We start from the raw sequence: 11,278 nt of genomic DNA, 5'->3' as shown, positions 1-11,278 counted from the left end.
CAAATAAATCAGCTTTGTAAATTTTTTTCTTATTTGTGCAAATGATTGGGTGCTTTGATTTGTTCAATGAGTCGAAATTATTTCCGGAGTAAAAAATGGGGACTCAATAAAGGACTATGTGCTGTTTTTTCCAGTCTATGGACAAAATGGACCATGTACTCAAGGTTCTGTCTGTCTGATGGAAAACACCTGTGCTTTCAGTCTGTTCTAGGGAAACAAGAGTGAATGGGATAAGGAAAGGAGTTCCATTCTTCCACATACCAGAGCATCAATATGCATATACTTATTCATGGGGATAGGGATTCATGGAAAAACGCTTCAGAAAGATGTCTCCCATGTTCAGCTTCCCCTAGAAAAACAGAGCAACATTATTGATGTGTGATCATAAATGACAAAAATAAGTCATAGGAAGTGAATGATCTCTACCTAACGGAGTCATCTCAAGTCAGACCCAACAGAAGCACATTCTGTTCACAATTATGAAAATAAGCATGCTTCACTGGAACTGTTGGTGACATCAGCGTGATGTTTGATTTAGAAACTAGAGATATTATGTTGATCGGCTGTTAAGTTTTTATTTTGTTAAGGAAATGTCATCCCCGACACTGATGAAGACTTTGTGAAGAACATATTTTACGTTGTAGGGGACAGTTTTTGGTTTGGGGTCTTATTCACTGTTTTGAGGACAGCCTCCTCAAGAGCACCCTATAATTCTCTGCCCAGTAGGCTACTTATCTAATTCAGGACCCCAGGATGATGCGCAGCAGGAAAGTTACAGGACCAGGGATGTATTACTGGAGTCAACCCATCAGAGGGATGGGGCCTCCAGGGCTACATCGGGCTGTTCTCAGGGGGGGGGAAATACTCCACATCATGATTTGGCAATGCTCTCAAGATGACGGGGTACAGGGATCAAATTGAATCGGCAGCATGCGAGTTATGCGCTTCCTTTAAAACATTTAATTTTTATAAAATTGTTCACAATACTTGATTTGATTAAATATTTCACCAGCAATTCCACCACCATTACACCTTCCCACCACCACCATTTCTAATTTCCACTCCACCACCCTGGCATGACCAGAAGACACATCGTAAAGAATTTATTTTGTATTGCTTGTTATGCAGAATCCGCTGAAAATGATCCGCAAAGTTTTCCTGAGTGGAAATTTTGTGAAAATTGTTGTGTCTGACCTTGGTGTCATTAAACCCGTGAATCAGAGATGACTAATGTTGTTAGAAGGTGAGTCTTGTGCATGTGTATTTGTATATTTACATATATTTTAAATTGAAATCTGTTGCCTTCTACTTTCTAGTCCAGCAAATGTGGTGTGCCACACCTGATAGAACAATGGCTTAGTGAATGAGATATCATGTTCCAGAAATTCTGAACTGTTACATAGGGTGCGAGAGCTGCTGTTTATTTTTATTTTTTTGCTTTTGTGTCACACCCAGCGATGCTCAAGGGTCACTCCTGGCTTTACACTCAGGAATTAACTCTGGTAGTGCTTGGGGAACCTTTGAGATCCTGGGGATAGAACCCATGTCGACGCCGTGCAGGGCAAATCGCCCCACCCACTATACTATCGCTCCGGCCCCCTCGAGTTAAATTTTAAACTGGATGGTGACTTTGGTGACCGGAGGCATCTCTACAGTTTGTTGCTCTCTTCCAAGATTTATTAATGAGTCTCTGGATCGTGACCTTTAATAAGTTTCTATGGTACCAGAGGCAGCTGGCAGCTCTTGGAAATGACTGTCATGCTTTGGAATACCCGAATAGCGTTCTCATCCTGTTTTTGTAGGGTCCTAGCTCTGAGGTGTTAGTGCAGGAAGAACGTTGGAGTCGAAAAGATGTGCCCGGAGCCGGAGGTTCTTCATCCCCTTAACCACTTCTTTCACACTCTCGAAGGCATTCCACGCTGCTCTCTTCCTCTTGTGCAGTTCTGGCACCAAGTCGTTCCTCGTGTTGAGGTCTCAACACAGGTACACATAGCTGCTGCATTCCAAGATGTTTGTTCCAATTGAGAACAAATGGAACCTCAGGGACTAGTTCATTTTTCATGAACATCTTTTTGCTGAGATTCAGCTGCAGTTGAATTCGGCCAGCAATTGTGCCACTTGGCTAATGTTTGGCGTTATGAGAACGATGTCATCAGCAAATCGAAGTGGAGGTGGTATAGTTTCAGACCATCTATCTTCACTCCCATTCCTTCTCATTCCAGTCATCGCACGATGTTCTCAAAGGTTGGCATTGAAGAGTTTTGGTGAAGTGGTATCACCCTTCCAAATCCCTCTATTTAGGTCAATGATCACATCCTGGTAGAATGGTGAGACCCTGGTGGTAAACACTTAGTACAGTTCATGGCGGATCTTGATGTACTGAGTTTGAAGGTCCTTTTGGGCTTCGGCTTTGATGACTGCTTCAGACTCAAGAGATCCAAAGGCCTTCTTTAAATGGATCAACGTTAGACAGAGCTGCATCTTGAACTCTTGCAAAACTTCAGTGAGTTTGGTAACTGTGTGGATATGGTCGATCATGCTGAATCCTTTCCAGAACCGACTTGTTCTCACGGTTGTCCTTCTTCTAGTGTTCTCGTATGGAGTGTCAGATTTCAGAAGGGAGGACGTTGGAATTTGGTATGTAGGTTGGTGGACATGGCTGTCGAAGAGATCCATGTAGAAGTCATGAATAATCCTCTCCATTGCCCTTCTGAAAGATGTGATAGATTCATCAGGACTTCGAAGGGCAGTCCTCTTGGTCTTGTAGACTGGTGAGCATTGCGAATACTTTTCCCGACTTCTGCCGTATCGGCTAACACTGGGTGCTTCCCTCTTTGAGGTCTTTATCGCTTCTCTGCACAGCTTTGCGAGTTCAAACGTTACCTTGTGGTTGCCTGGGGCTTGTGCCAAAGCATGTGGTGAATGAGCTCTAGCGTTTCCGAAGACAGGCGTCTGTTTTTGGCTTTCCTACTCTTGGCATTTCTCGCTCAATCATGTAAGGTGCTGAACCAGTCAATCATGTTCCTCGTTGATGTTGTCTCTGACGGCATCTTCCCACATGGCCACAAGAGTGCCAAAGAGCTCCCAGTTGGGGGTCATTCTGGGAGTTCTCTTCTTAAACTTAAACTTTGCAGTCCTTTCTCCCTGCTCTGTCAAGTAGAATATTGCACGAAGTAGACGGTGGTCCGATCCCGTTAGGAATTTTGGGACACAGAGACAGCAGCCAGGCAAAACCTTTGATTGATGAGGATGTGATGAATTTCATTATGGAATTGTCCACCAGGAGACTCCCATGTCCAATGTTTAGATTTGGCCTTCTGGAACTGTGAGTTACCATGGATGGTCTTGGTCTACATGATGAAATCACATAGTGTTTCACCCTGTTTGTTTCATTCTACGCTTTTGGACCCAATGTGGAGTACTTTGGGCGACCTTCTCGGTGAAATATAAAATAACATAGTATGAGACTAAGAGCTAAGGACCGTATGGACAGTGGCCAGGAGGATATCTCCATGCTTTGGAAGCCTGCCTCATGGGCTGGGAGAGAAGGGATTTGGAATGGCTAAGGGACCACTAGGTCAATATTGGTTGGAGGGATCGCTGTGTATGGCACATATGTGCTGAAAATACACTAAGGACCAAACATGATGGCCTCTCATTATCTGTATAGCAAAACATAATGCTCCAAAGTAGAGAGAGAGAGCAAGGAGGAAGGTGCCTGCCAAAGACGCAGGAGGTTGGAAGAGGTGCAGGTAGCGAATGGGATTCTGGGAATATAGGTGGAAAATGCGCCCTGTGGACGGTTGGATGCTCCATCATTGTTGGACAGATATTCAATCATGAAAGTTTGTAACGGTAGTTCACGAGGAGTCAATAAAACAATGATGAAATAAAGAGTTCCAGCCCTGAATTTAAACTCAGTGAGTATTAGTTCAATTCATGACTAAACTGAGAAAACCCTACGGCTAACTTCAGTATCGAGACAAAATCTGGACATATTCCACAGAAATTCTGAAGGCAGTAGCAGAGAAGAGGAAGAATAATTGGAGAGGGCTGTCTTCTTCATAGAAGAAAATATAGGCATGCAATTATTTCTATAAATTGCCTTTCCTAGCCGAGTACTTGTCACAAATTTATCTGCCATGGGAGACAAAACGCATGCAGGTCTATTTCAATATGTCTTTCACACCACCTAATTCTCTTCGCGATGCTACCTGATTATCCATATACTATCTATCAGTGATAGGAAGTGGAGTTTATAGACTTGGAGAGTATCGAGAGGAATCTGGAAATTCAGACATTTTAAATCAACTTTTAATCATTTCATGTAGACTTCTGTGAGCAATTTTCATTCTAATTATCTCAAGTGTCAAATTCATTTTCATTCCAAGTATCTCAAGTGTCAAAAAAAGTTTGATTTTTGCCTGAATATTCTATATTTTGAAGAGATAATAACCGGCTTGGACTATTACAGGCAGAGCTCAGAAGTTCCAACATCAAAAATGGACAGTTCGGAACCTCCATGGCTAGACCGACAGGCCATAGGGGTCCTTGAGGCATTAAAAACCACATTCAAGGCCTGGTTGACCCAAACGTGCATGGTCCATCCTGAGACTCACCCTCGGCCCATGAGGAGATCCTCTAAACTGGGGTCACATTCTTTGCTTTATTGCTCCTTATTTCTTGATAAGTTCTCGCTGTGCATACTGAACACTCAAGTCAGCTTTTTAAGGACATGTTGATTCCCAAAGATTACATACAGGTGTTCTGGGATCTTTCTGGATTGCAAACAGCACCTTTCCCCTGGGTAGGCAGATAGCACATGAACTATTATGGAAGGTTTGGTTTGGCAACCGAATGATTCCAAATGATTTGTTATCCCATTGCACATAACATTTCAGAAGAGCTCCTCTATTTCTTTTTTTTAAAAAATAATTTATTTATTTTTAATAAGAGAATCACCGTGAGGGTACAGTTACAGATTTATACACTTTTGTGCTTATACTTCCCTCATACAAAGTTCGGGAACCCATCCCTTCACCAGTGCCCATTCTCCACCACCCGTAAACCCGGCATCCCTCCCACCCTCCCCAATCCCATCTCCCCCCCACCCCACCCTGCCACTGTGGCAGGGCATTCCCTTCTGTTCTCTCTCTCTAATTAGCTGTTGTGGTTTGCAATAAAGGTGTTGAGTGGCCGCTGTGCTCAGTCTCTAGCCCTCATTCAGCCCGCAACTCCCTTCCCCCACATGGCCTTCAACTACAATGTAGTTGGTGATCGCTTCTCTGAGTTGCCCTTTCCCCGGAACGTGAGGCCAGCCGCGAAGCCATGGGGTCAACCTCCTGGTACTTATTTCTACAGTTCTTGGGTATTAGTCTCCCACTCTGATATTCTAAATACCATAGATGAGTGCAGTCTTTCTATGTCTGTCTCTCTCTTTCTGACTCATTTCACTCAGCATGAAACTTTTCATGCCCATCCACTTAACTACAAAATTCTTGACTTCCTTTTTTCTAACAGCTGCATAGTATTCCATTGTATAGATGTACCAAAGTTTCCTCAACCAGTCATCCGTTTTGGGGCATTCGGGTTTTTTCCAGATTCTGGCTATTGTAAACAGTGCTGCGATGAACATACATGTGCAGATGTTGTTTCGATTGTACTTTTTTGCCTCTCTGGGATATATTCCCAGCAGTGGTATTGCTGGGTCAAATGAGAGCTCCTCTATTTCTAACTACAAATTCATGAAACCTGCTTGTTCCCATAGAAAGAGTTCATGTGCACTGAAAGTTGACCGAAACTTGTAAGAGTCCAGATAGTGTTCCTCCTTACACTCATTTGTTCTGTAGTTCCAAAAGGCATTGTTTTCCTTCTGACGGGTCTTCAGTTTAGTGACCTTTCTCCTTCAGCTCATTATCTTTCTTCGGGTCTATCAGTAGTTGCTTTAAGATTTTGATGGTCCAATATTCAGTGTATCGTTGCTTAGGAGTGTCAATTCCTCATGATTTCTAGATACACTAACCACTAATTAGCAATGATCCCTTTACTTTGACCATTTGAAGTTGACATTATTTGATGTAAGAATGGCCAAAATTGCTTGGTAAGGCAACTGTGTGCCTCTCAGAACGTGTCTCAGACTTGGACCTCAATCCCATCTTTAGCCTGACTCTTGAGACTTGTCTCATGTAGGCAGCAGAAATTTTTTACATGTTCTCAGATCTAGCTTGCCACTCTGTATTTCCAGATGGCGGTTTCAGGTCCTTAATATTGAGTGAGATTGAGAGGAGGCAATTGAGTGCCATCAGCTTGTGGAAACTATGAGTGTTTGAGACCATGGTTTGTCTTTGAAACTCGCCCCTTTAGTACTTCTTGCGAAGCTTTGTATACCTTGTGTCTGAGTAATATGTATTCTATTTATAATAGAGGGCTAAGCAGGGAAGTGCTCTGGGGAATTATTTCCCAACCACTTTCTATTCTTCATCCCATCGCTGACAATAGGCTGGGGGACAGAGGGAGCTGAGCACGTAGGCATGGTTCAGGGTACAGGTGGGAGCGCAGGAGTAGGGAGGTTAACAGACCCACTCACCAGAATAGGAGACAGAAGCCAGTAGGGTCATTGCTGAGAAAACAGTGAGTCTAGGGATCAGGGGTCCTTTTCCATAGAGGAAACCTTGCTGGGGACAGACGATCAGGAACAAATGCTCTTCAGGATTTTCTGTCCCTCACTCCTGAGTTCTCTCAGGGATATTTTGCGTGGTTTTTCTGTGTGTGTTTGTGTGTGTGTGTGTGAGTACATCAAGGTTGAGAGATAAGCTCCCTCCAGCCTCTTTTTCTAATTAGCAATGAAATAACTTAGACTTTTCTTCAGTATGCTGATATTTTATTGAAAAGAAAATGTATCTGAGGTTTCAACAGGTGTCTTGCAGTTTGCAGATCAAAAGCCAGGAAACAAAGAAGAGTTTGGGTGTGCCCCATTTGACTGTTGTTGCCTGAGCATTCTCTGCGAGCCTTTTTATTTAAAAAATTTACACTGAGGACTGGTATATATTGTTTCCTGAAAAGAAAAACAGATGTCACTTAGACTTTCAACTTACTTTGACAAATTCCCTCAGAACACACAAGATTTCTTCCTTTGGTTTATTCACTTGGCTATCAGAACAAGAAAAACTGTCTGATGCTTTCCCATGGCCTTGGATGTACCTAAAGATTGATATTGTGCACTATGGCAGCCATTTATGACCCAAGCTAGGTTTCAGGGTAACGCCCATAATCACCAACTGGTCATGGGTTTTAGCTTGATGCCTTAAAATGATAACAAAGAGACCATGACATAGAACGCTTTGGTTATGGGCTTTAGGTCATAAATGTAAAGTGAACTTTTGGTCATAAATGAACTTTTGGTCATAAGCCTAGAGTATGTAGTAGTGTATAGACCCCTTTCAAAAGAGGGCAAAAGTGAAACTCCATCAGTGTTAAGTAGCTCCCCTTTGTCTCCTCACCTGACAGGGGAAAATAACCTTTCTATCTCTTTTGGCTCAGACACTTAGTTGCTTTGAATGCAGATCGAAGAGGTGTTTTTCTCTTTCTGGATGTGTGATTTCATTTTGTATCACTTTGATCCAGGACAATCCATTATGTACTTGTAGGATGATCTGCTTAGATTCATATGTAGGCTTTTCACAACATTTCCCATCTACCCTGGATGTTTTAAGTGGCCTATGTAAACGTTAGTTCTAACTCAGACTGCTGGTTTAAAAGAGAGAGAATCACTCACTACCGAAATTAGCTGTTGCTGTTTTCGGGATGTGTGTATGCATGTGTGCATTGTGTGTGTGTTGAACTATGCCCTCGGTCCTTATCTGCACCTGCTGTTTCTGAGAGAGTGACAACATCCAACCCGCCTGACCTTCTCAGTGGTTCTAAAGGCAGGAGAAGTAAGTGAGTTTACCATCATGACAGCTACGTTGGCCTGGGTGTCTGCTGTCTGATTATTAAAACATTCCTTCATGGTCATTAGAGCCTGGGCAGTGGCGCCATTGTCGTCTGCCACGTATGGTGCAAGGTGCTCTACGTAGGCTTCTGGGCTCAAGGAACCATCGATTGTCCAGTCAATCACGTCCTTGACGAGTTTGCATCCAGTACCTGAGGACAATGCATGGGAAACAGGGCTCCAATCCAGAGGACTGATCCTGCAATTCGGCCTCTGGTGAAGGTTTTCCTCTACTGACACCTTAGTGGTGGGACCCTTTCAGAAAGCTCTTAGTGGGTGGTGTGAATTCTGAATCCTTGGAAAGGACACTCAAGCATCTGGATTTCCTTGAAGGTTGTAAACATCCTTCTGCCCCTTCCCTCCTTTGAATTCACTTTTCTGTTTGACAGTCTTCCTAGAAAACAAGTACTCTGAACTTTGGGCATCTGATTGAGTACATGCGAGTCATTCTCTACAGTCACATGATATTCCCTCTATTCTTTCTTTTTTTTTTTTTTGCTTTTTGGGTCACACCTGGCGATGCACAGGGGTTACTCCTGGCTCTGCACTCAGGAATTACCCCTGGCCATGCTAAGGGGACCATATGGGACGCTGAGATTTGAACCCGGGTCGGCCGCGTGCAAGGCAAACGCCCTACCCGCTGTGCTATCTCTCCAGCCCTCCCTCTATTCTTTCTAAACATCATGCAGCATTCCCATGATTGTTGCTGCGTTAAATTTAAGATATCGTGCTGTAGCTACTTCAACATTGCTTATTTGTTTTTCTGTAGTCAAAAATGAATGTAAGAAACGCTTGTTTGTGAGGTGACCTGAGTTGGTTTTGAAGAAACCCTCTGACCTAACCTTCCTTAAAGTTTCCCACCTGAGACCTATCTGTCTATAACTCTTGAATAAGAATGACGATATCTAGTGTTTGAATATTCAGAACCAGCACCCAACTTTTTTTCGGCATCTGTGATATGTGATTTTGTCTCTCCAATAAGAGAGACTCTTGTTGTGGATCCAGTTACGGATCAAGGCCAGGAGGTGACATCTTTTCATATTTTCTCTCCATAGTGAATTCTTTGTCTCCCCCACTTGGTCTGCTGTGTTAGCGCTGCTCTATCCTTATTTTGAGAGCTTGTAAAGCTCTTCCCTGGATTCAAAGAGAACCTGATACCAAGAATGTACCTTCACTGTCAGGACTCACCTGCATAGCAGAAAAGGGGGAGGGCCGCGAGCATGAGGACTGTCAGCAGCTTCATGGTGGAGGTGATAGTGGTCGGTTCTGGGGTCCAATGTGTAGAGCAGATGGACTCACTTTGGAGGAGAGCTCCCAGATCTCCCCCTTTTATTCTCCAAGTCAGCTCCTTAAGCCTGCCCTTAAGCAAGGGTGAGTCATAGAATCTACTTGGCTTAAGACCAGGCAGGATGTGGCATTTGAAGAAGAACCTGGCCAGCTTCTGCTTTGTTTGGAGAAACCTGAGATAGAGCTTTTTGCCTTAAAATCATTTTGGATGGACTGAAGTGATGCATACTTGAGTTAAAAATGCTAAATATTATCTGATTTTCAATGATCAGTGCAATGACTTTGATTTTCATTCTCTTCACTTTCATTATTTCTCTCTCTCTGTCTCTCTCTCTGTCAGTCTCTGTCTCTCTCTGTCAGTCTCTCCTGGCTCATTGGGTTACACCAGGCAATGCTCAGAGGTAATGCCTGGCTCTATACACAGAAATTCCTCCTGGCAGTGCTTGGGGTCCACTTGGGATGCATGTGATCGAACCCAGGGCATCTATTTTCATGGCTAACACTGTACCCTCTAACTCTCATTCTGACCTCTTCTTATTATTTTTATCTAATGTTCTTATTTCTTCCTAAGTTTAGGCTTACTAAGTTTAGAAAAATATATCCTTTAGTTCACTTGCTTTTTCACAATCTGGTGCTTCAACTACTGTAGTCACCAAAATAGCTGTCTTAGTTCACTTGCTTTTCAGAATCCTGTGGTTAAATTTCTATGACTTATGTTTTCAGTATTTTTTCTTTTCCTCCTTTATGTATTTGGGTGATTTATAGGAGGCAGATTCTGAAATTGCTAGTGCAGTCCTTCACAATAGTGAGATGATGTTTGGATTGGGTTTTGTGAGCTGGTGGATTCAATACTGCCTGTAACATATGGTCATGAGATGTCTTCGAGCAGATGTTTGCATATATATGAACATGCTTTGTTTTGTGAGCATTATAGACTCGAAATTTGCTAGAGAAACTCTGTACTATTGAGTGGGAAGTATATCTGATTATTTCTCCTTCTATTCTCCATCCATGTTTCCATCCACTCACTTGTCTATAGATTGATTGATCCATCAATTCGTTAGACGATTGATTCATTGATTCATCCTCCCATCTTTCACCCATGTATTCATTGACCTATCTTCCAGTACTTATTGATTTTATTCTCCAAAAGAAGCAAAATGTTCTCCTGTGACTGGTCTCTGTACCTTTTTTTTTACCATTTTAATTGCAGAAATTAGTTGAGGAGGACATTTGTCCTGCAGATTTGATCTCGAAGTTTAATGGTAACCAACGAGCCTAAAATGGAAAGAATGATGTCTGAAAGTGACGCTAGAGAACAATAAAACAAGGACTGGGGGCAGGATTAAGAAAGAGTTGGGCTGGAGTGAGAGTACAACGGGTCTGGCATGTACTTTGCATGCGGTAGACCCGGATTTGATCCCTTGCATCCCACATGGTCTCCTGAGCACCACCAGGAGAAATTTCTGAGTGCAGAACTAGGAGCAACCACTGAGTGTCGCTAGGTGTGACCCAAATAGAAAAAGAAAAAAAAAAGAAAGAATGAGAAAAAAAAAGAGTCATGGTAGTTCATCTGATAAAGACTCTTATTCAGGCTATCTAAAGCCCTCACAAAGCTCAACAACTAATATCAATAATGCCATCAAAACGTTGGTAGAGGGCCAGGGGGCCGGAGCGATAGTACAGCGGGTAGTGTATTTGCCTTGGATGTAGCTGACCCGGATTTGATCCCCGGTATCCATATGGTTCCCTGAGCACTGTAAAGAGAAATATCTGAGTGCTGAGCCAGGAATAACCCTTGAACATCGCTGAATGTGACTCAAAGAGCGAAATAAATAGGGGCTAAGGGTTGGGGGGTTAGGGTTGTGGGGGTGTGGGGTGGAGCTATACTGGGATTTTTGGTGGTGGAATATGTGCACTGGTGAAGGGATGGGTATTCGAGTATTGTATAACTGAGATTTAAACCTGAAAACTTTGTAACTTTCCACATGGTGACTCAAA

At 42.9% G+C, this 11,278-nt stretch overlaps 1 protein-coding gene across 1 annotated transcript; it reads right to left on the bottom strand.

Annotated features, from left to right (window-relative positions):
• Positions 1–6,891: 6,891 nt before the first annotated feature.
• LOC129406089 (mammaglobin-A-like) lies at positions 6,892–9,267 on the bottom strand. Its single transcript, XM_055143927.1, has 3 exons — positions 9,179–9,267; positions 7,949–8,142; positions 6,892–7,054 (listed from the first exon to the last, which is right to left on the bottom strand). The coding sequence occupies exons 1-3, from the start codon at positions 9,231–9,233 to the stop codon at positions 7,013–7,015; spliced, it is 291 nt and encodes a 96-aa protein (XP_054999902.1). The 5' UTR covers positions 9,234–9,267; the 3' UTR covers positions 6,892–7,012.
• Between the last annotated feature and the right edge of the window lie 2,011 nt (positions 9,268–11,278).

The sequence above is a fragment of the Sorex araneus genome, chromosome 6 (genome assembly GCF_027595985.1).
Source record: "Sorex araneus isolate mSorAra2 chromosome 6, mSorAra2.pri, whole genome shotgun sequence".
Classification (NCBI taxonomy): Eukaryota; Metazoa; Chordata; class Mammalia; order Eulipotyphla; family Soricidae; genus Sorex; species Sorex araneus.
This window is presented reverse-complemented; position numbering and strand designations above follow the sequence as displayed.

Bases quoted from the DNA above. Each gene is read 5' to 3' on its own strand.
- LOC129406089 (XM_055143927.1), bottom strand. From the start codon at position 9,233: ATGAAGCTGCTGACAGTCCTCATGCTCGCGGCCCTCCCCCTTTTCTGC. The intron at 8,143-9,178 runs GTGAGTCCTGAC...CATTGTCCTCAG, and splicing joins CCCCCTTTTCTGCTATGCAG to GTACTGGATGCAAACTCGTC. The intron at 7,055-7,948 runs GTAAACTCACTT...TTTTCTTTTCAG, and splicing joins CCAACGTAGCTGTCATGATG to GAAACAATATATACCAGTCC.